Below are 23,627 nucleotides of genomic sequence, written 5' to 3' on the forward strand. Positions count from 1 at the left end.
CATTACGGGTTTCGAGGGCTTGCGTCGTCGGCAAACCTGATCCCTCGGCGAGCAGGCGGCACTCTGGGCGTGTCGTCGTCCTCGCTATCCGAATCAGCCGTGGGGCTGGCCATACCCAGGGCAGCTTCACGCCGGCGTCGCTCGGCAGGAGTCTCGTTTGTGTCATCGTCACCCTGCTCGTCGCCGACACTCTGCAGGACCGCCAAGCGGCGTCGTCGCTCGACAGCCGTCTCCGGCTCCTCCTTGCTCGACGACGACGGCGCAACCGCCTCGGAAGTGGGTGCTCCTTGACGGCCACGCGTGGGCCCAGGCGATATCTCGGAAGAGACAGAGCTCGACATACTGGAGCTGGTGGCGCTTCTCGGCCTGCCCCGAGGAGCTTCCGGGGCCTTTCCACGAGACGCGGCGGGAGCTGGACTGCTGCTGCTCGCCGCTGGCGAAGCCTCACCTCTGGGCGACGAGTGCTGGGTGATCTGGAACGTCGGGACAGGATCCTGCTTGGCCAATGTCTTGACCCGGTTCGAGGCGGTAGAGTGGTCGACTACCTCGCGGCGGGTCTTATTGTCGAGTTTCTTCATCTCATTGATGAAGTCGTTTTTGTTCATACGCTGACCAACACCGCCGATAGTGAATCTGATGTGACGGTCGTCTTGTTCCGCCTTCTCTTCGGCGACGCTCTTCTTCCGCTGCCGCTCCGAGGGCTCTCCTGCTTGCTGGCGGCCGAAGGCCATCCAGCTCGGCATGCTGGCCTTACCAGCAGCCTTGGAGCCCTCTCCGCCACCATCGGCAGTCTTGTCGCTCGCCTTGATCAGGCCGCCCATGCCCATATACTTGAGTCCTTGGGACATCAAATCTGGACCCTCCTTCTCAGGCCTTTGCGTGGGCAGTTCGTACTTCTTGACAACCTCGCCATCCTCGTCTTCAACGATAATCTATGCGAATTGTTAGCTTTGGTTCCATTCCCTGTGATATTGTGACAGCATGCTTACCGTGTTGCCGAACTGGTAGGCACGGGCCGGTTCGTGCTTTCGGGTGTCCATCTGTTTCTCCCTGCGTTTCTGGACCTCCTCATTCTTCCAGTGGCCAATCTTCTTCTTGATGTTGTCGTACGTCCAGGCAGATGAGGAAGCTTCGGCCTTGAGTTCATTGGTGAGCTTCTCCTTGAGGGCTTCAACATCCTTCTCGGGGTGTTGCTCTTTGGGGGTCTCCTCGACAGCAATGACATCTCCTTGCTCGTTTTCGACGACGATATGGTCACCCTCGTCGTAAACCTCCATTGCTGGAACCTGGCCTGGAGAGGCCACCTCATCTCGACTATGACGCTCTCCTCGCTCCTCGCCATTGCCTCCTTCCTCTTTGTCCGCGTCTCGCATCGAATCTCTTCGAGATAGGGCTTCCAGTGTCGTGCCAGTATCTTGCCTGTCAGGCGGTGAGTGGCCCGGCGAGTCGCCCTGAAGGGTGGCAGAGGTCCGTTCGCTCTGGCTCCGACGCTGGGGGAAGATGGCGGATTGGCTGATCGGTCCACCAGGGCCGATTCCGTCATCCCACTTCTTCTTTCGCCGACGGCTGACGATGGACGAGGCACGGCTGCCCGCCCTGCTCGGATTATCCTTGTCCTCTTCCTTGACACGCCGCAGGAAGTGGCCTGGGAACCCGACGGGTGGGAGGGTGCCGGGAGGAAAGTCGGGTAGCTTGAGCTCATCCATGTCCGTGTCTGACATTGTCCGAGCCTGGGATCTGGACTGGGACGAGATGCGGGGAAGGCGATTCATCCATGAGGGTCCATCCTCCGGCGCTGTGGTGTATGACATGGTGATGGTCAATGTGTTGATGTGCTTGCCCAGCGTGAACACAGCAATGGAGGAACCATGGACGAGAATCGAGGATATGACCAAGAACGTGACAATCGGCCACACCAAAGTCAGTAGGACGTAATGCTCGTGATCTGGCGGTGGAAGTTGGGCCAGAGGGACTGGAGTGTCTGCCTCCAGCTCGGCTCGAGCCAGGATAGCGACGAAGATGGCTCCGACGCCAATCGGTCCAAAGTGACCAGCAAACAAAGCTTCACGCCAGGTTTTGACGTCCGGGATGAACGGTTTCAAAGCCATCATGATAGGAATGCGTCGGAAGAAAATGACCAGGATTGCTATGACGGTCAGGCGCCAAGCTGTCAGGCCAATCGCCTCGTCGTTGAACATCTCCCACGGAACGATGGTGCCCAGGTAGACAAAGTACGTCAAGTTGAGCAGGAGATCGATAACGTTGGAGACGTGAGACTCCTCTGTCTTGTTGCCGAACCAGCCATCGTTTGAGAAACCGACCCCGGCTGCAAAGCCGACCAGCAAGTCATCTACACCCAGAATACTACCTGAGCCGGCGCAGAAGAGAGCCAGGACAAAATAGAAGACGAGGAAACTCTCCCGATCGATCAAGTCGTGCTTTTCGGCAAACTTGATGCCATGGCGAGCGATGTATCCGATCAGAAACCCAAAGATTGCGCCGAAAACACACTCATAAAGGATGGTGTAAACGATCCAGTGGAAAGAGACGTCCTTGGCGCTCTGGCGATCCTGGATCAGGTACAGGGATAGGTAGATAAAGGGGAAGGCCATGCCGTCGTTGCAGCCCGACTCGGCGGAGAGCAGGTCTCGCAAATGCTTGGGCACTCGCTTGGCGAACTTGCCCTTACCCACAACGGACGAGGCCAAGACAGGGTCAGTGGCCGTCACGCAAGCAGCGACAACAAGACTCTCCAGCCAGTTCAGTGGGGGGATCATCCACCAGATGAACAGGCTTGTGATGAGCCAGCCAAAGGTCATGACGGGAACCAATAGGAACACTACAGACTTCCAGTGACGCTCCATGTAGAACTTGGGCAGTTCCACACCGACGGCGAAACATTGCACGACGAGAACGATCCTGGAGAACTCAACGGTGACAATGTCGACGCTGCCCCACGACTGGGGGTTGATGAGGTCGGCGGCATGGGGGCCGAAGATGAGGCCGCATATCGTCGCTACCGTGGCCTCGCCAATGTACATGCGCTCCTTGATGACGGAGGAGCATAGCATGAACAGGGTGGTAAATCCACCCAGGATGATATAGACCAAGTGCGGCTTGGTGATGGACAAGTGGTCCCACGCCATCGCGGAAGGAGGAGGCGCTGGAGGCGCTGGAGCTCGTGTGTGCCCTTCTCTTCTCGGTTATGCAGACAGGCTGGCGCTACAGTCGAAGGGTCAATGATCCTCAACCAAGTCCTCTTGGCGCAGCTGGGCAAGTCGCGGCGCCAAGCAGGTCGACAGGTGACAGAGGGTGGCCTGGCGAAGGAGTCGCAACACCCCAATCGATCGGTTCGTTCCGCCTGTCGAAGTGCTGCGGATGCATCCAGACCCAGGGAACAGTGCCAATACTGCCAAGTTGGCAAGAAGTCTTAGCTATGGATCAGATTGCGTGAGAATCGGGCGACAAGAAAAGCTTAGCAACGGAAACCAAACAGAAGACTGGGTCGACAAGCAAAGATTATTCACGCCAAGGTTTCCCCAAGATGTAGGATTTGTAAACAAAGGGCCGCTCTGGCCCGTCGGGAAGAGAAAAAAGGGAAAACGAATGTACAGCGTCCGGTCGTCGCGCGCTGCAAGACGGATGCGCAGAGGACGAGAGGAAGGTCGAGGAAGGCAAGCAAGCCTGTGATCAGAGAGATTTCGAGAAAAAGAGCCAAGATGGATAAGTCGGCGCAAAGCAGTACATATAAACTTTTCCCTGCTACGCCATTCGCAGAGAGCAGCCAGCCAAGTGTGACGCTTTGGTCGAGCCGAACCAGGATCAGGCGGCCTAGCGCTGCATGTGCAGTGGGGCCCTCTGCTGGGCGGGCCACACTCCAGCTCTGAGAGAGAGAAAACACAGCCCACGCAACCCAGGGGCGGGCAGTGGTGTTGGTCGCCAGAAGCCCAAAAGTCTCTTGCAAGTACCGCCTGCAACTCCCCCCCTCACTGATCGCCTTCCGTCCTTTATACCCTCACAGCTAAGTAATGTCACCAACACCACCGCAACCACTCATTCATGATCCCGCTTGTTGATGTATTCCAACATGTAGTTGCATACCTTCTTCTTAATCAGTCGTCCTGCATTGGCTCGAGACTGTGTCACTAGTCACATCACCGCCTCCGGCGAACGGACATGATTCTTGGTCTGTCCGACTTGCCGTGCCGCCTCCATGTCCCACCCACCGGAGATCTTGTACATGGGTTTGTCTGCAGGCCGGCAAGCCAACCATCATTGAACTCGCGGTTGCATCAGAGGGAAGATCTCGTACAGAGGAGACCCTGAGCAGCGATGCTAACACCTGGGAAGGCCATGATCCTCACCATTCGGTTCATTCGTTGCTACAGTGGTGCCAACCCGGACTAACAACACTACTGATTGTGGCCGCACAAGCCCTTCAGAGCCAATCCAGGCCCAAGTGATGTATGTCTGTTTACCCGGGATGTGCGCACCAGTCAATCCGGCTCGTGATTGAAAATCAGATGGGAACATTGAACGTGTCAGTGTAGCCAGCAAGAACGTGGAGTGCCCGCAACCCGGGAAATTCCCAGAACAACGGCTTTGGCACCCGCTCCCAAGGCTTGAGTGCTTGCCTTTACACAGAGACGGAGGCAATTGAGGTTCCTGTTGTGTGTCTTTGAAATAAGAAAGGAACTAGCACCCATTTAAAATATACCGCAAGCGCTCCAAGCGAAAGCATCATAAGGGCTTTGGCCTTCCAAGTTGGGTTTACAACATGGTTGTCGATTTTAGGGGACTGATCGACTCCGAGATCGTCATCATACAGAACTGGGAATCGATGATGGGCACTGGAGGGGTACCTCCAAGATACTTCGTGGCTCTGGGGCCCGCTGAGAATACGATCCCTGCATTCTGCCAAACCCGCTAACTCCCCGTTCTTACGATGGCGTTTTAGTGATGGGGTCCCTTGCGCCTGCGAATGTCCTGAGATAAGGCCTACGGCAAAGCCGAAGGAACCGAGATGTCGGTACCAACCATATCTCAATAGACCCCAATGGCCTTGTGTTTGGTCGAGTTCTATTGGTGGCAGAGATGAGTGAGAATGTCTTAATCCCACTGCTCAATGTAGGCTAGGTAGTCTAAAGCAAGTGCCGTATCTTTCGTGTCTTGTTCACTCTAGAGTACCAACTTTCACACTCATACCTTGGTGCATCGCGGTCCTTCATCACCGCCTGCGCGTCGACGTCACATGGAGGGTCACCTTTTTTTTTCTTGCCCAGACCAGCTGGGTAGAGAAGGGGGGAACACAGGAACAAAGGAGACCAATTGCTGACGCATATGGCCTTCCCTAGGGGCTCGGCGCAGCTTGGCACTTTATCTAGACGATGACCATGCCGGTTGTGCAATCTTAAGAACCCAGACTGGAATAATGCCCGAGCAATTCGAAGAACGTCACGCTTTCTTGCTTATGTTTCTCAAATAGAGAAAAAAAAAATCAATAAGATGGTCAGCCTGCAGTTCGGTCGGGAGGGGCTGAGGCTGGCCCCTGTCAAGTCAGGCGGGCGGCTCGGTCCCCCGGGAGAGCCGTGGTGCAAACAGCTCAGCCCAACAGGCTGACCGCCGGGCTGATGGCCTAGACTCCCGCCCCTCAGGGCCACGCAAGACCACGCTGTCGGCACGCTTCGGGGGCCACCTGCAGCTGCAGTCAACGATGAGTGTGGGGGCACGGGGGTTAAGGACTTCTTGGACTGCCGCGCATCTCAACCTCCGGTCCGTTGTCATTACCCGATCTTCAATTGTTCCGCCATGACCTCCGGTAACGGATGCAGCTTCGATTGGCCGCCGGAGTACAACCGCCCACGTTGTCTTCCTCTTTTGTGCATTTTTACCTCCCACCACGATCTCGTCTCCCCAGCCAAATTGCCCGTTTCAGCCATTCGCATACAAAATCTCGCTTCCAATTGGGCACTGGGTTGTCGTCCACTTGCACCAGGGACTGACCCTTGTCACATATTAGGGGGAATGCCATCTCAATGCCATTGACGCCCAACCTGTGGATCGTATCTCATTGTCTCACTCCTTCGTAATTTGTCTTGTTCTTCGAGATGCAAGGTTCAGATGCAGAATTTCTTTTCTTTTCGGTCACGCGACCTCGTCTTGCAGGCCGGCACGGCGTGGGGGTTCCGGCTGCCGGCATTAGTACTTGGAGTAAGCTCCTCCTACTGGGTCATCCGGACAGATCAAGTGCGGACTCCACGCGTCAGTGGGATGTAAACATGCAATAGATTCTGCATTTGTTACACCGGCACACAATCTCACCCTATAGAGAAACTCCCATGCAGACTGACTGAGGAGTCAGTCAAGCTGAACTCTCGGCCTGCGTGTCGTGGGCACGCAGAACATGGGCAGAGCACGGCAAACCTTCATGATCCCCCATGAGATGGCTTGCCAAACCTGGGATATCATCCTTGCATAATCCGAGCACTTGGCTACAGGATGTTCAACTTGCTTCCCTTCAACCCAACCACACACACCCGTATCAGCACGTGTTTCCCATGAATGTTGTTATTGGTTTTATGATGTGTCTTGGAACCTTGCCCCAGGATTTTGACTTGCATAATGAAAAGAAGCGGTGAAATGGGTCTCGACAAAGTCCCAGGGCATGCCTCGCGAGCGGTTTGGGCTCCCTGGTAAGAATATCCTGCGTCCAGTCGGTACTCCAAATTTGTATGGGAATCCGTGCCCATGCTGACTAAGCGAACAAAACGCAGTCACGTGAGCTAGTGCCGCAAATTCGGCTACATTGGACGCGGTGATGGAGTACAGACGCGCCCACACGCGACGACCAACCAGGTTGGGAGGAACCGTAGTACCTGTACCACTTGCTCGACTCCGAGCGATGTGCACGCAAAAAACATTGGGACGCTCACTCACTCAAGGACCTGCCGATTGATTCTGTATGCAGGCTGGTCCATCCAGCCTCGTCCTCTCGCGATCTCTCACCGCGAAGCACCTCCTCTCCCCGAAAACCATTCGTCCTCTACATGCACGATCTCTAGGACGTCCTCCTCGCTTCGTGTGCTCGATGTTGAGCAGGGCCGTCCAGTCGGCGGGGGCGTCCGACCAATCCGCTCCCAACCATGCATCCAAGGCCGGCCTAGCTAAAGAATTGTTCCCGTCTAGCAGTCCCAATCCTCACGATGGCAACATCGCAGACCACTTCAAAAAGCATCGGCCGAGCCAGAATGTCTTCGGTGTCGCCGCTGCCCAGGCTGCTTCGAGCTTCAACCGATCCCACAGTGCTGGACAGCCTCTGAAACCACGGTCTGGTAATTTCTCCAAGCCTCCGAGCTTCAACACCGCCTCGAGCTTCGGCTCTGTCAGGAGCAGCAACAGCAGCAGGGCGATTACGAGCTTGTGCGGCAAGACCGACTCTTTCAAAGACGAGCCCGACGTTATCGATCTGGTCAACCCTGCCCCGCAGTCTCAGCGGAATCCAGTCAAGACGGCAGCTCCGGTATACATCGCGGAAGATGACTTTAGCGACGATGACGACCTGGACTTGGACTTCGAGCGCCCTTCTGCCCTTCCCCAACTGCCTCCACAGCTACCTACCCTGCCCCGAACCACATCAGCCGTCACCGACCCTCACCCAGCAAGCGGGACCAGCGCCCTGAGCTGGTCCCAGTCATCGCCTTCGCACTACCGTGCACCACCGCAGCGGCCACCCAGGCCAGCTGCTCCCCAGCCACCTAAACGCGCAGCTTCCGATGCCGACTCTATCGCAGCGCCAAAGGCCAAGAAGCGAGCCCTACCCAAGAGTTGGCAGCGTCCGGCAAAGGAGGAATACATCGACGTCGACGAGTATCAATCCATGACTGTCACCACTCCAGCGCCCAAGCCAAAGGATGTTGCCCTCTGGGACGCCACTGCCAGTGCGGTCAAGGAACAGAAGAAGCAGCTGAAAAACCAGAGCAAGAAGCCCACGCAAGTTGAGCCGCCCAAACCGGTCGAACCCACTGCTCCCCAGGCGGTCAAGTCGCATGCGGTTGTTGCGACCAACCATGCCATCTCGCTGAGCAACGAGCAGCGACATGTCAAGTCACTTGTGTGCGACAAGAACCAGAGCGTCTTCTTCACTGGTCCTGCCGGTACCGGAAAATCAGTGTTGATGAGAGCAATCATTCAAGAGATGAAGAAGAAATGGCTGAGGGACCCCGAGAGACTGGCGGTCACAGCTTCGACTGGCCTCGCCGCATGCAATATTGGAGGCATGACGTTGCACAGTTTCTCTGGTATCGGTCTGGGCAAGGAAGACGTGCAGCAGCTTGTCAAGAAGATTAGACGGAATCCGAAGGCCAAGAATCGCTGGCTCAGGACAAAGACGCTCATCATCGATGAGGTGTCTATGGTTGACGGTGAGCTCTTCGACAAGCTGTCTCAGATTGGCCGCATCATTCGCAACAATGGCAGACCGTGGGGCGGCATCCAATTGGTTATCACCGGTGACTTCTTTCAACTGCCACCCGTCCCAGATGGGGATAAGAAGCGAGAGGTCAAATTCGCCTTCGAGGCAGCAACTTGGAACACGTCGATTGATCACACTATCGGTCTGACCGAGGTGTTCCGTCAGAAGGATCCAGGTGAGTGTCACTCACATGTTGCTCCGACTAGAGAAATACGTGTCCTAATTAGATACAGTCTTCGCAAACATGCTCAACGAAATGCGTCTCGGCAGAATCAGCGAACAGACTGTTGAGAGCTTCAAAAAACTCGCCAGGCCTCTGGGGTCTGACGATGGCCTCGAGGTCACTGAGCTGTGAGTCAACAACTCCTTTAATAGTATGCCCTTTTGGAGTGTATCTGACCAGGTCAACAGCTTCCCCACGAGAAACGAGGTTGAAGCTTCAAACTCAAGACGCTTAGCAGCTCTTGGAGACCAGGCTCATCGATTTGATGCTTTTGACTCGGGCGATCCAGCCGTGCGGGAGAAGTTGCTGGCAAACATGATGGCTCCCAAGGCCATTACTCTCAAAAAGGGCGCCCAGGTCATGCTCATCAAGAACATGGATGAGACACTGGTCAACGGTTCACTAGGCACAGTGATGGGTTTCATGAGCGAGAGCACGTTTGAACTGACCGGGGCTGCGGACGGCTACGGCTCTGGTGGAGAGGAGCATATGGACCCCAACTTCAAGAAGCGAGTGGCAGCTTTCAGCCGCCAGTTGGACAACTCTTCTTCCGGTTCCAAGGCGGTGGAGTATCCGCTAGTACGGTTCCATGCCGTGGATGGCACCTCACGGACGCTTCTCTGCGTGCCCGAGGAGTGGAAGGTAGAGCTACCGACGGGAGAGGTTCAAGCTTGCAGGAAGCAGCTCCCTCTGATTCTGGCATGGGCCCTGTCCATCCACAAAGCCCAAGGACAGACTCTGGAGCGGGTCAAGGTGGACCTGGGCAAAGTGTTCGAAAAGGGCCAGGCATATGTCGCTCTGAGTCGAGCCACCTCGCAGCAAGGCCTGCAAGTGCTGCGTTTCGAGAAGCACAAAGTCATGGCACACCCTCGAGTCGTTCAATTCTACAACAAGCTGTACAGCGCTGAGACGGCACTGAAGAAGAGGCCGACGGCGATGACATCGCAGCCCATTACGAACTTTACGAACAAGGCGGCGATGCCCAGTGCGAGATCGGGATCCATCACGGCTTTTGCCCAGCGCAAGGATGTTGAGGTCATTGATCTGGAGGAAGAGGAGGCGGCCATGGCGGCATATGGCTACTAATCGGGGGAGGGGGGGCCGATTGACGAAAGACCTGGACGGATTCGTCGTCCTCACCAGCATCACTCATTTGTCCATGGCGTTTTCTGTGCGCATGTGTGTTCTTCTGCCAAAGCTGACAGACAGTGTCTTTGGGCATAGCATTGTTTTCCTATCTGTTTCGGCACAATGGCGTTTGCTAGCCTGCCGCTCCAAACAAGGCCGTTGTTGGTTGGTGTCTGACCAGGCAGTAAGGGGCGAGGGTGTTGATGGGTTGCGTGGATCAGAAAAGAGGTGTCAGTAAAGAGACAGAGTCACTTAGGTAGTACTCAATGGACAATGCAAGGCTTTCACAAGTCGTGTATCTGTGTGTTTTTTAACAATCCAATCGGGTGAGTCAACTTGTTATTTGGTGAAAAACGACAACGCTCCTGCAGGGTCCACAGCTTCTACAGCTTCTAAAGCATGCCAAGTACCTAAAGAAAGGTGGCGGTGACAATTTCTTATCTTATCAGTCGCCTAGCTTCTGTCCTTGAGTTGAAAAAAAATAAGTGGGGTGAGAGTTTGTCAAGCCTGTCAAGTCTGGAGTGAGTGGTGTGTGAGTGAGTGTCTGAGGAAGGAAGCAAGCACATTGCCTCTTGCCCAATCACCACTAGTGTCCATTTTCTGGAATACCGCCCGCAAGCCAGAAGATTCACCTCGCTGTACTTTCTACTTGTTCTCTTTCTCCCTCGCCCGCCTTCAGACGACAGTGACGTTGTCTCCTCACCCACACAAAGGCCCCTTCCGAAGCAAGATCTTGCCCGTACCCAGCTTTGAGCTCCTGACCTCACAACAGTTCACACGAAATCTCGAGGCTCCTGCTCCGACTAGCACTCGGTCACCTTCTCCCACTCCCCATGCCGGGAGCCTGCCCTCGCTGATAGCCCAGCGCCCTCTCTCCCCGCTCTCCGCAGGTCGCTCCAGCTTCTTCGATCCGCAATTCATCATGGCGAACGAGTTCATTGGTCTGCAGATGGTCGTCAACCTGCGCCATCCTCCCGAGAGATTGTGCGGTACGATAAGCGGCGTTGAGGCTGGCCAGAGCTTGACTCTAACCAATGGTTTGTTACCGTCATGATCCCCCTGGTATCGCAGCTTCCTGGCAGCTAATGCCGTCTCTCTGACAGTCTGGTCTATCACCACCGGGCAATGGCATCCCCGCCTGTCCATCATGCCTTCCAATATCGTCGATATAGTAGATGCGACCAAGGATCCCGCCGCGCAGGCATTTGTCGCACATTCCGTCCCAGCTCCTCCGCCACCCCCAGCGCCCTCCCAACCCGCGCAGCCATCCTTTGCAGACCCTGCAATCCTCTCCTTCAAGCCCAGGACCGGTTCGGCAGCACCCACGGAGCTACCGGCCCCGCTTGCGCAACCAGTGACGGCCGAGAAAGAAAACGTCGCTCGCATACCGGCACCTGAGATACGGCTAGAACATGCGTCGAGGAAGGCTACTCCGACAGGCAGCATATCGGAATCTATGCGGAACTTGAACATGGGTGCCCACTTGCCTGACGAGGGCAACTCTTACGCAGAGAACGGCGCGAAAGCGACAGCGTCGTCGCAGTCGCAAGATGCAGCCTCCAAAAAGAAAAGACGGCGGCAGCCGAGACAGCCTCGCAATGCGCCTCAGGACGAACAAGCGGACGCAACCAACGTGGACAGTTCGAAGGGTGTGGGCCGAGGAAAAGGATGGAGGCAAACGCCTATCCTGCAGAGCACATCTTCCTTTCAGCCTTTCAACTCTCTCAAGAAGAAAGGGGGCAAAGGAAGGCAGGCAGTGGGTCAGGATAATGGCTGGGCTTCCGAGGACGTTACGGACGTTCAAGAAATGGGAGACTTTGATTTTGAAGGCGGCCTGGCCAAATTCGACAAGCGAAGCATATTTGACCAGATGCGCAAGGATGACCAGATCGATGAATCGGAGCGTCTAGTATCGCACAATCGACAGCCAAGACCCAAGCCGGGGACGGCCGGCGGAAAGAACTTGCATTACTCGGAGAATGTTCTGGATCTGCCATCGTCCAGTGCAGCTAAGGGCTCCCGTGAGAGTCCAGCAGTTGCGCAAGACTTCTGGAACAGCGAGGCCGATGACGGGGTTGCCAATGGCGAGCATCGAAATAGTGGGCGAGAACTCGGCAGTAGGCAGAGCTCGCGAAGGGGCGAAAGCAAGATGTCGACGACGAGGAGATCCCAGTCCCGGAAAGCGAGTGCAACCGGGCCGGGTCAAGGACCAAGCCGTGTCAACTCAGGGGTAAGCGGTCATTCCCACCATTCTCGCCGCACAGCCAACTACATGAAAGCAGCCGGCGCTAACGAACACGGCCGGAAACAGTTCACAGCGATGGCATCTACCTACGGCTTCTTTCTTCAGCCGTCAAGTCGACGCCTGGAGACGGTCTCGGCACTCCAGATGCTCAACCTGGAGAACATCGCGCAGAACGAGCTGGGTCTCACCGAGGAGATGATGACGGAGAACTCGGGCCGCGGCATTGCCGAAGTGACTTTCACTGCCCTGGCAGACCCAGCCATCAAGATCCGCACGGGTGCAAATGACAAGTCAGGACCTGGTGCCTCCAGCGCCGCACCGGCGACGGTCGTGATCTTAGCAGGCAACAACAAGTCAGGCATCCGGGCCGTGGCCGGTGGCCGCCACCTTCGTAACAAGAATGTCAACGTCCTCTTGTGCGTGGTCGGCATCGAGAGGGAGCGGGATCTCCTCGAGGACATGCGGCAGCAGGTGCAGCTGTACCGCAACTACGGCGGCAAGGTCTTCTCCAAGAGCGAGCTCTTCGAGCACGTGCGCAAGATGAGCATCCCGACGCTGACGATAGACACGCCGCGGAGTGCTGCCGCGATCCTGCCCAAGCCGCCCGCCGTCACGCTCATCATCGACGCCCTGCTCGGCCTGGCCATCACCTTTGACGAGCTGCGGACCGCGGAGCAGGCGTCGGTCTATGAGCTGATTGAGTGGGCGAACCGCAACGAGGCCTTTGTCCTGGCCGTCGACATGCCCACGGGCATCGACCCCTCCTCGGGCAAGGCCAGCATCGTGGACGGCAGCCCGCTGTACCTGAGCCCGCGGTACGTGGTGGCCATGGGCGCGCCCAAGCGCGGCCTCCTCGAGGCCATCGCCGCGGCCGCCGAGCAGGTCAGTGCGGGCGCGGGCGAGGCGGCGCCCGTGGTGTCGGACGCGGACCCCATGACCGACTGGCGGCTGTTTGTCGCCGACATCGGGTTCGGCGCGGCGGTGTATAAGAAGGCCGGCACCAAGATTAGGAGAGGCATCGACTTTGATGACAAGTGGGTGCTCGAGATGGTCTATCGCGGAGCGGCAGATGAGGAGGAGTATGTATGATATGGTATGGGGAAAGGGGGGATTGAGTCTGCAGGGTGAGGTGAGGAGCGGCGCACGTCCGGACAGGGAGCGTCTTTGCTGCCTGCCCCCTTTTCAGCTACTTTGGTTGGAACAACTAGAGTGGGAAAACCCCATGTCACATATGGGGAGGGCTATGGAGTTTTTTTTTATGACAAGCGTTGCATCTTTCTGCATCATGAGAGGCGTCTCAAGGGAAAAGGGTGTTTGTTGTTTTGTTTTGTGCTTGTTTTCACGCCCCAGGGTCCAAGGGGCAGCTGTTTTAGGCAAAAGAGATACACCACGGCATTCACATGATAAAAAAAAGGGAGTTCTTTTCTTGAGGCACACAAGACTATCACAGCGGGCGGATTGAGGTAGTAAAGGTCCAGATAGGCCGGGGATGAAGCAGGTAGTGAATGCATTTGTCCTTCAAAGATGCAAAACACTCCTGGTTAAGTGACAGTGCCAGAAGGAGATTCTGGTTTGAATCCCTTAGATACAGCCATTGAGACTCAGCAGGCGCAAGGCAGTCACAACACTGCCAATTTCCTATTCCCAACCCTGGACTGAAGGCATCCAGCCAGACCTGGATTACAAGGCTCATCAGGGTCCGACCCTTTACCAGAGACCATACTATGTTCGATTGATGATGCCTATCAACCAGGCCCCCTCACCTCTCGGCCACAAGTACATATTGACGAAGCAAAAGCAAACTTTTTGTTTGTTCTCTCACTTTTATCCATCCATCCATATACCATAATCCACCATTTCTCTCCAGTAAACGCCCACCCCGTCATTGCACACATTACACCAACCCCCCACCGTCTCATAATCCCCCCCTCTTTTTTTTCCCCTTCTTTTCCTCTCTTCCATGTCTCAGAACCCAGAACCCTCGAGGCTCAGATGCGGCTGGTCCATGGTCATGTAGTCGAGCAGGTCCATGCCGGCAATGTTGACGCCCTCGGCCGTCATGGCGACCGACGCGTCGCCGCCCATGTTCTGGAAGAAGGCGGCGCCCGTCGGCAGGTACCACATCTCGTTGTTGTTCCAGTCCGACGCGTCGCCAAACATGTTCTCGGGCAGAGCCGTGGCCGCGTCGACGGCCGCCGCCGCGTTGGCCGCCGCGGGCGTCGAGGGCCCAAACATCGAGGCCGAGCCCGTCGGGAACGGGAAATTGCCCGTGCTCAGGTCGAAAGGCGTGGCCGAGACGTTGACGGGAGTCGCCGTACGCTCTGTTGTTTCTCACAGGGTTTCGGTTAGTCTCTATATCTCATTGAGGAAGTCCCGGGTAGAGAAAGCAAGAAGCAACTTACCAGGACCAGGCGTCTTGGCCCATAGCCCCTCGGGTCCGCCGGCATGCTGCAAGGTCTGACCAGGCAGAAGAGGTTCTGCAGGTCCGGTATGGGGGCTTCTATCTCCCGATGCCAGCGGAGGAGGTGCATGGATGAACCTGTTTCGTAGCCTGCTCATCAGGCTCTCCAGCAGATCAGCAAAGCGGATGCCAAGGTGCACATCATCCACAACGCAATTCCGCAAAGCATCGACGGTTCGATCCATTAAAGTGATGGAGGTCTCGACATCCGACTTAGGAGCGCCGAGAGCGAATGTCTTGAGCAGGAACATGGCACCGCTAATGATCCGGAAGTAAGTCCGAACTGGGCAGTGCTTGAGAAAATCGCCAGGGAGCAAGCCATCAACGACAGTGCGCAGTAGGCTCCTACAAGCGTCAACGACAGTCTTGACATATTCCTGGTCCTTTGCACTGAAACCGCCGAGTTGGCCCAGGGGAAGTTTGCCGTAGTAATTCTGCGTCTGCGGCGACAACAGAGGACCGGCCGAGCCTGCAGTGATGTTGCCGATGATAGAGTTGCCCGCGTTGCTCGTGCAGCGCTCGACGACCGCTTGGAGAGAGAGAGAGTTGATGTAGATACGGACATACTCGTATTCGATGGTGAGGATATGGCGGATAAATGTCGGTAGCTTAAAAAGTTCAAACTCCTTGAACCAGTCGGCCAGCAGCGGCTGGAAGTCCTTGAGAATCTCGACATACTTGCCACTCTGGATAATTTCTGTCGTATGTCTGCGTGACCGAAAAATCTTGACGTTCCCGAGGTGCATGGCATTGCTGATTCCAGCCCAGCAGTGGATGATCTGGTCGTCCAGCTCCAGGTCGGGTATATAGTTGAAGTTGTTTGACAAGGATGAGATGTTCGTGCCCGGTGTGGTGCCATCGGGCGCTGTTGGACGCCGTCGCGAGAAGGCTGGGTCGCTCACTCGAAGACTTTCTGGTACCATGTTGGTCCAGCCTAGGCGGCCAGCCAGCTGGGTCGCGTAGATTAGCAGGAGGCGCTTGATGCGGTAGGCCCGCAGCCGGTACGTCTCATCCTCATACTCCGGACGGAAGATATAGCCAGTGGCCAGCAGTTCGTCAATGTCATCAAACACGCCAAGTTCGTAAGCCAAAGCCATACCGGCGCTCAACAGCATCCAGCACATGCGGTCGCTCCTCCATGCAGGCTCCAGCCAGCCCTCGATCCTGCGGCCGTTGACACCTGGTGGGCGCTGGTCTGGATCACCGTTCGCCGGGTTGTCGCGAGGGTCCATCGAGGGGAGGAGGAGCTCATCCATGGCATCCGGTGGGAAATGCAGAGCCCGAGGGTGCCACTCGGTCAGGATCAGCAGCGACTCAATAGTGCCCAGCGTCCGCAGACTACCCCTTCGTAGCCCACGCCACGGCGCAGTGCTTGAGCTCTCCGACTCATCGAGCCCTGAGCCACAGAAGCCACCGCCAAAAGACTCCTGTCCCCAAATGACCCTTTCGATCATGCCTCGCAGGTACGTCCACAGCTGTTCATGGATGGCGTGAGACCTACAGTGGCCACCGGGACCGGGTATGGTTCGATAGCGTGAGGCGATGGTAAGTAGAGTGACGGCAAGGATAGGCTCTTCGCTCAGCAGGGTGACATGAGCCGCAGGGTTGTGGAAGGTTGGTGGCGATATAGGTGTCAAGGGCGACAAGTAAGTGTAGTAGCTACGATTGAAGTCAGTAGAATGCTCCCACAGTGCACTGCGAAAGCCAATGGACGGGCTGAGCTCACTAGTTAATGTACTCGATAGCTTCCTGCGCGGTGAACCAGCCGGCTCGCACAAAGCGGAACCTGGCCCAGGCTCGAAGAGCAGAAGTATAGCCTGGATCGCCAGTCTCTTCTTTCTTGGTCAATTCAGGATCGATCGGCTGTCCATCTGCGCTTCCGACAGGGAGCGCTGTCGGAACACCGGAGAGCACACCGCTGAGTACTTGGTCCGGCCTGCGAGAACTATGGCTCTGTGATCGACCGTGGATTCCATTGGCCTGCGATGCAGAGGTCGGGTTGGCAGCATCTCCATGAGGACTAGAGAAAGGGTCCCAATCAGTAAAACTTTCCAGATAGCACACCCTTGACGACACTCAAGACGAGAGGGGGGTGCACACACCTATCTGTAGCTGCCTTATAGAGCAGATCCAGCGCATCATGGGGGCCGTAGAGCTCCCGCCTCATCACCGTCCTAGCCTCCAGGTTCTCCAGCGGCACATTGGCCTCCTCGGCAAACTCGACGCCGCCCCTCGAGCCACGTCCCTCGCCCGGTCGCCGCAGGGGCTGCGACCGGCCCATGCTACCGCCGGGCGTCAGCGGCACATCGTTGTAGAGCCGCCTGTCGATGGAGCCGGGCGGCGGCGGGCTGTTCCCGCTGATCTCGGAGCGCAGGCGCTTGCGGCCATTGCGGATGACATATTCGTCCTCGCCGGCGCCGGTGCCGGACTCGTCGTAGCCTTCCTCGCCCTTGCGCTTGCGGCGGGTAGCACTGAAGAAGCACTCCTTGGACTCGCGGCGGCAGCGGACGCAGGGCGGGTCGTGCGGGTTGTCGACGGAGCCGAGGTCGCAGCGGACCTTGCGGCGGCGGCAAGGGATGCATGCCTGGTAGACACGCTTGTGGCCCGGCTGCTGTGACCCGTCGCCGCCACCAGCGGCGCCGACAGAGGTCCGTGCCGCGTTGGTCTGGTTCGCTGACCCGTTGCCGGCGGTGGCCGAGTTCTCGGAAACCCGCGGCGACTCCGAGTACTGTGACATTACCACACTGTGGCTTCACGGCAGAGACGGTGTCGGACGACGTGGGCGAAAAGGGACTTGGATCGGCAAGAGGAGGGTGTGATTGGGGCCCTGATCGGGTCAAAGACAGGTCGTGTGCCGCTGGGTGTCGCTCGTTGCTGCAGGTCCAGAGGCCCGTTGCAAGAGTGTTGAATGGCGATGCGGTCTCTGTCGGTTTGCGACGGGTCTTGTGGGCGAGAGCGGGGGAGATCGCTGGCTTAATAAAGGGAAAGGGCTCGGGCTGTTGTGGGTCGTGGGAAAAAGCCAAGAGAGACCTTCGAAGCTTTGGGCAGGCCAAAACTTCGGTGCCCGGGTTCGCGCGGGGTAGAACAAGACGGGAGACCCAGATCAGTCGCAGCCTAGATCCAAAAGGAGTCCGCTAAATAAGAAGCGTCAGATTAATCAGCTGTGGGCGACCAAGGAATGCTGTCCAGAGATAGATATGCAGAGGAGCATCGTTATCTTTGACCAAGCCTCACCTGGGTTCCGCCCAACCCTTTCGTAAGATTCCGGAGTCTGTGGTCATGGGGTTGCCTTGTGTGTCCGTCTGGGTAGTCGAGGACAGGAAAAAGAAAAAAAAAAGAGAGAGAACAGGCATGCAAGGCTGTCTGGCCGTATCTTCTGCGCAAGTCCGGTATATCCTGTAGCTACAGCTGTGACAGCCACTCACACACGGGCTGCTTTTGTTGGTGACTTGGGCACTAACTCGACACCGAAGTTTCCGCAGACCCAACAAAACAAGTGAACCAGACAGCACGCAATGCCTCCTCGGATCAAACCGCTGTATCAAGCAGACATCGTCTGTGCGACTAATGAGATCTCAGGTACAGAAGAACCTGCACCGATCTCGATGGGTGGTGATAAGTAGTACGGGGGCTACAAGTACATAGTCGCGGTTGCCCGACCCGGCCTCGGAGTCGTATTAGGGTGGGTAATCCCCCCCAATCACGGCCTTTAACGCAGTTTCCATTGGCAAAGAGCTTCCATTCTTCTTCCATGCTCCTTCCATTTACCTTCCTGTCTGGTACTTCGGTCGAGACTTATTATCAGAAGATACGCCAACTGCTTTCAAAAATTACGATATAATTTCTCACCTCTTCGCGTGCCTGAGCCAGAATCAGTTTAGGGAGGGGCCCCTGGTAAGTCTGTATGTTGGCTCTGTAGCTTACCACGCTGGGGTATGATTCGGCACCAATTGCCAACAGACAGGAGCAAAGCCAACCACCGCCAAGGCTTCCCTCACCTGGCTCTCTGTAACCTTCTCCGTCCCTCAGTCGCCGCAAAATGTCATGACATCAATACCATGTCATTTGATCAAGACTGTGACGCGGCCGAGTCCGTGTGTAGTCCAATATCGCTTGCTGTGAGTCCAATTGGACCCCGGATACCGGGGGTTCGTAGCTTACCCCGAGATCCCCGGATTCCCCAGGTCTCATGACCCCCTCCTCCTCGCCTTGGAATGGATGGCCTTTGGTCCACCGTGAGACGAGAGCATGGGAGCCAATTGACCGACTGTGACCTGCGGCTGAGCTCTTCAAATAGGGCCGTCAGCCTCGCAGCACGATGGCCTCGTGACAATACCCAAAAATCCCCATTATTCTCCGCGTTGGGCTTCCGCTGGACCCTTTCAGCTCACATCCCATCATCACGACGCAGCCACTGCCCGGACCCCGGCGCGTATACCGTCCACATTGCCAGTACATCACTTGCCAAGAATCACATTCGAAGCACACACTTCTACGGCATTGCTTCAATACTTTTTATGCATTCAACCGCCGTCACTGTATTCCGCTCCCCCTTTTTGATCATGTAGCAGGCGATGTCGGAGAGCCAGGCATCTGCCGCAAAAGAGTAAAGAAAAACCTCGCACGTTCCCGTCCCAAATCATTTTTATCCTCGGAAATTATACGGGGGTATATCGTAGAGGATCGAAAATCCCAGTTCCTATCCTGGAGCCCTGCTGACAGGCCCCCTGCGATGAAGCCGGAGGAGGTCTGGTTCGGTAGATAACCGGGAAGGCCAGAAGACAACGCAGCGAATCCCACACCAATCCATAGCCCAACTTCGTGGGTCCAGATGTAAAGGCAGGATCAGCTCGAGTAACGAAACGGCCGCGATGGCTCATTCAAGAAAACAAGACAGACCCTCAGAAGCCGGTCCGCAAATCAGAAAGATTCGTGTGCTCAAACTTGGGGCCCTTGTCGAACCTCGCTCCCACCAAAGAAAAGTCTCCCATCCGTTCCGTGACGCCTATGCAATGCAACTCATACACGGAGGCTCGTTCGTAATGAGGCATCTCACATTCGAGTTGGCATTGAGCTTGGGTCAATCCCAGCATCAAATGAACTGAGATGCCATCGAGGGACCGACCACTTTATTTCAGGCGGTGGGCCTGGTTGGTGGTGAGCTAACATGGGCAGGTTAGTACAGTTGCCTGATTGTTGGATCAACGAGTGAAAGGCTCACGATGTAGTCCCAGAGCATCTTGCCCAGGGCATCCGGGACGGTGTAGAGGTCGACCGAGAACTCTCCGGCTGGGGGGTGGACACGCACTGTTAGCAAAGCGACGGTTACAAACGTTGAAGAGATATCACGAAGCATATGCCTAGGAGGTAGATCAGGCCCGGGTGGGAGGACTTACCCTCGACGTTGTTGAGGATGTACGTGTCATCGCTCTTGTGGTCGTGGATCAGCTGTATGACCTGCATAAGGTCGTCCTCGCCCAGCTTGGTAATGGCATCCGCCATCTTCTCCACGTCAAACGACTTCTTCTTCTTGCCGCCGGCACCGTCCTGGCCAGCCTTGCGGCCCTTGCGGTCCTCGTCCGAAGGGAGCGGGCCCGTCTCGCGCAGGATAGCCTGCAGGGCCTGCGAAGGGTTCTTGAACTGGACCGTCTGGATGTTCTCGTACGTCGGCTGGGCGAAGTTGAGATCGTGCATGACGGTGATCTTGCCGCCCTTCTCGGTCGTGTAGCAATCGACCGAGAGGTCGAACTCTCCCCATCCCTCGTTGCTGCACTTGAACGGCGGCTCGTGGAAGGCTAGCTGTGGGTCAGCGAAAACTGAGTTGTATATGACCAATGGAGGGAGAAGAGACTGACTCTGTACGGGGTTTTCGAAGGAGGGGTGAAGGTTGTAGGTCACCTTCGTGAAGCAGTTGGCAGGCTTCTCCTTGCCATTCTCGTCCAGGATGTACACCTCGATGTTCCACTCCTTCATCGGGAAACCCTCGACAGGCGAGGGCTTCGGGCTATACGCGTCAATTGTCAGTCGTCGCTCGCACCACTGATGACTCCTCGTGCCACCTCAGGGAACTCCAACGCTCCGAGTCTCATGTGATATGTTGTGTCGAGCTGAAAGGGATGTGACATGGTATCGCGAGGTATGACGTACATGTTGTGCTGCTCAGTGACGAGCTTGATCTTGCGCTGCGATCATCACTCTTGTCAGCTTCCAGTCTCAGAATTGCGAATGGAAAGGTCCAACTGGAGGTGGTCCGAAGCTTACCTCGACGATCATGGCTTTGGCTGTGCGGTAGTAACCCTTGGCGTCCAGGTAGGTTCGGCTGCGATCGCCTGTATATATTTGCCAGAGCTTTGCGTCAGTTTCTGTTTCAAAGGAGCTTGTATATATATATACACAAGGAAAGGGCTGACTGAGATGTCTTTGAGCCAAGAAAAGGCCTGGCAAAGCGGATGTGTCTCGACCAGGAGCCTTTTATAGCGGTGGTGATGATGATGCCCCTCCCTTGCAAGATGCCACCGAGCCACGAGACTCGTGCGTAAATCTGGACCGCGGGCAGGGTGAAAGTAAAGTCAGAACTCACCAGCAAAGGTATTGTCTCCCGAAGGATTGAAACGATCCGGCTGATTAACTTGGCGCGTGGGACGAGTCCGGGCGAGGCCTACAGCTGGATATTTAACTTTTGTGAGGTCGTAGTCGTAGGCGTGGTGGTGGTGGTGGTCGGCGAGAGGCTGGTGGTTTGTCGCGAGGGAACCAGTACCGCTAATCGCGTGGGCTTCAGGTGACGAAGAGACGCTGTCGGTACCTGAAGCAAGCTCAGGCTGCTGAAGCAAGGAAGCCATGGTGATTGGATTGAGCTGGGGTGTGGTGATGGTCCGTGCAGCAACGTGTGGCGCTTTTCCTCATCGCTGAATGGTCAAAAAGTTTGGGTGTGAGAAATATTATGGCTGATGGAGGCGTGAATTTAAAGATGTGGGGTGCGTCTCAGAGATAAACAGCTAAGTGAAGGACCAATCAGAGCTATCTTTAGAGACACACCCCTCAACCCTGCACAGACTGGCCCAAGTCACCGACTTGCCCTTCACTACTCTTCACTTCCAGCATGTTCTATCCAAGCCCAAAGGATAGCAACAGTTTCCGTAGCAGACATTGATCTACCGAAGTGTTTCCGAGGGGCTGAGATTCTGTAAAAGCCAAAGTGAAGTCTGGCCTCTGCATAAGATAAATTTACTAATAGCTCCTTACTACTAGTTGAACGAATATCATCACCACCAAGGGACGAGGGAGAGAAGAATGCATGGTTTTACTCTATTGTGTAGCTACCTAGACTTGTATGTGACGATGCTCGTTTTGGTTGACCAGAGCGCCCGTGGTAGATTGTCGGGTGTGGTTTGTTTTCTACCATCCGTCCTCCCACATTTCCTTGTGAAGGGCCCACGAGTGTGGCGCCTCTGGCAAAGGAAAAGGAGACCCTATCACTTGAAGGATCTCCAAACATCTCCAAAATTTACACATGTCGTAGAACAAGTGAGTGTACGTGGGGTGTTTATGGGGACAGTGGTATATCATTCGCCGTGGTCATGGGTATGTAGGGTGTTTTAACTTGGAAGGGGGAAGTGTGGTGAAGGTGAGTGTAATCGGGGGAAGACTACACGGGGGGGATGCGCTATCGAGACAGGGCTCGGAGGCATGCAATCTAATGTTGCATCACACCGCTCAAGAGGTCTCCTCCTTCTTCTCCTCCTCAGCCTTGGTCTCCTCGGCCGCGCCCTCGGCCGCCTTGGAGAACAGAGCCTCGTTTTCCTTCTGGGCCTGGATGAAGGCGTCCTTGAAGGCATTGGCATCTACAAGATATCAGTATAAAAACACTACATCAAGAAGGGCTAGCTGTTTCGACTCACTATCGGAATTGGCAAAGCGGATGGCCAGGGTGACGGCCTCGGGCTCACCCTCGCTAACATCGGCAGCAGCGTTCCACACCCAACTGCGGTCAGAGCCAACGTTGGGGGAGAGCTTCATCTCGGGAACGACTGTGCGCATTCAGTCAGCATACACAGCTCGGTAGACATGCGAAGAGGGTCTCATAGTCGAGAAAGGGGGGAAACACTTACTGTAGTGGTTGGCGCAAACCTTGAGGGTCTTGTCTCGGCGCATGACGAGGCGGGTCTTGCCGTTCTCCTTGTGCTTCAGCAGGCGAACATCGCCAGTGCCCCGCTCCTTCCACTCGCTGGACTCCTTGACGAACTTGAAGAGCTTGGCGCGCATCTTGAAGAGCTGCTCCTCGGACTCCTCGTTGGTGACGGTGGCGACCTGCTCCGTCAGGCGGATGACGGGCTCGAAGTGGACATCCTCAGACTCGGGAGCATCCTCCTCCTGAATCTCATGTATCAGCACACAACAGTCTCCTTCACCGATGATGCGGTGCGCAGGGGCCAGGGGAGCGGCAAGAATCAGTCGCCGGCATAAGCGCTACTCACCTTCTCGTCACCCTCCTTATCGGCGGCAGCAGCGGCAGCAGCATCGCGCTGGGCCTTGGCGCTGCCAGAGTTGTCGCCACGGTCCTCGTCCTCCTTCTTCTCCTTCTTCGCGCCACCGCCGAACATGGAGAAGACCGCAGATGTGGTGACAGGCTTGTCGGCCTCGCCAGCCTGAACGCGAGTTAGTCTCAGATCCCGAGCTCGGCTAACGCAACCGCAAACCACCCAAGCCACCATCGTAGCGATGCCATCTATCCGTCAGGGGGCCACCCTGGACTGAAGGTCACCCCTGGATGGCGGGGTAGCGGGGTGGTTGCAGACAAGGAGATATGATGATGACGAACCTCCTTGGGGGTCTCCTCGGTGGCGGGCTTGACCTCCTCAACGGGCTTCTCGGTGCCTTCGGTAGTGGACATGGTTATGTTTTGCTTGGAGGGATAGCTGTAAACAAAATGGATGTGTCTGGATGAAGAGAGGTGCAAGGTTAGCATGCGCCAATGTGCTTGACCGTGACCGCCGCCCCGCCTCTGCGATCCAGGATTGCCGTGCTCCCAGTCGCTACCTCCGCAGTGGACCGTACAGAAGGCGGCCGGGCGAGGCTGGGTGGGAGGAACTCACTAATGCAA

General features: G+C 56.2%; 6 protein-coding genes across 6 annotated transcripts; 2 read left to right on the forward strand and 4 right to left on the reverse strand.

Annotated features, from left to right (window-relative positions):
* Positions 1-2: 2 nt before the first annotated feature.
* Positions 3-3,146, reverse strand: E0L32_009362 (uncharacterized protein; the record flags this gene model as incomplete). Its single annotated transcript, XM_031144318.1, has 2 exons — positions 3-932; positions 990-3,146. 2 exons carry the CDS (start codon positions 3,144-3,146, stop codon positions 3-5), a joined length of 3,087 nt encoding a protein of 1,028 aa, XP_030991185.1.
* Positions 3,147-7,087: 3,941 nt separating this feature from the next.
* On the forward strand, positions 7,088-9,779 carry E0L32_009363 (uncharacterized protein; the record flags this gene model as incomplete). The annotated part of the gene is made up of 3 exons (XM_031144319.1): positions 7,088-8,645; positions 8,704-8,821; positions 8,882-9,779. 3 exons carry the CDS (start codon positions 7,088-7,090, stop codon positions 9,777-9,779), a joined length of 2,574 nt encoding a protein of 857 aa, XP_030991186.1.
* A 964-nt stretch (positions 9,780-10,743) lies between these two features.
* On the forward strand, positions 10,744-13,155 carry E0L32_009364 (uncharacterized protein; the record flags this gene model as incomplete). Its single annotated transcript, XM_031144320.1, has 2 exons — positions 10,744-10,858; positions 10,925-13,155. 2 exons carry the CDS (start codon positions 10,744-10,746, stop codon positions 13,153-13,155), a joined length of 2,346 nt encoding a protein of 781 aa, XP_030991187.1.
* An 876-nt stretch (positions 13,156-14,031) lies between these two features.
* Positions 14,032-17,264, reverse strand: E0L32_009365 (uncharacterized protein; the record flags this gene model as incomplete). The annotated part of the gene is made up of 4 exons (XM_031144322.1): positions 14,032-14,387; positions 14,469-16,186; positions 16,254-16,547; positions 16,630-17,264. 4 exons carry the CDS (start codon positions 17,262-17,264, stop codon positions 14,032-14,034), a joined length of 3,003 nt encoding a protein of 1,000 aa, XP_030991188.1.
* A 2,392-nt stretch (positions 17,265-19,656) lies between these two features.
* E0L32_009366 (uncharacterized protein) lies at positions 19,657-21,366 on the reverse strand (the record flags this gene model as incomplete). The annotated part of the gene is made up of 6 exons (XM_031144323.1): positions 19,657-19,689; positions 19,749-19,834; positions 19,924-20,531; positions 20,675-20,709; positions 20,789-20,889; positions 21,108-21,366. 6 exons carry the CDS (start codon positions 21,364-21,366, stop codon positions 19,657-19,659), a joined length of 1,122 nt encoding a protein of 373 aa, XP_030991189.1.
* Positions 21,367-22,240: 874 nt separating this feature from the next.
* On the reverse strand, positions 22,241-23,417 carry E0L32_009367 (uncharacterized protein; the record flags this gene model as incomplete). The annotated part of the gene is made up of 5 exons (XM_031144324.1): positions 22,241-22,368; positions 22,426-22,554; positions 22,636-22,897; positions 23,002-23,172; positions 23,346-23,417. The coding sequence occupies 5 exons, from the start codon at positions 23,415-23,417 to the stop codon at positions 22,241-22,243; spliced, it is 762 nt and encodes a 253-aa protein (XP_030991190.1).
* Between the last annotated feature and the right edge of the window lie 210 nt (positions 23,418-23,627).

This window comes from Thyridium curvatum, assembly GCF_004353045.1.
Source record: "Thyridium curvatum strain D216 chromosome Unknown NODE_67_length_248306_cov_82.505095, whole genome shotgun sequence".
In the NCBI taxonomy this organism is placed as follows: domain Eukaryota; kingdom Fungi; phylum Ascomycota; class Sordariomycetes; order Thyridiales; family Thyridiaceae; genus Thyridium; species Thyridium curvatum.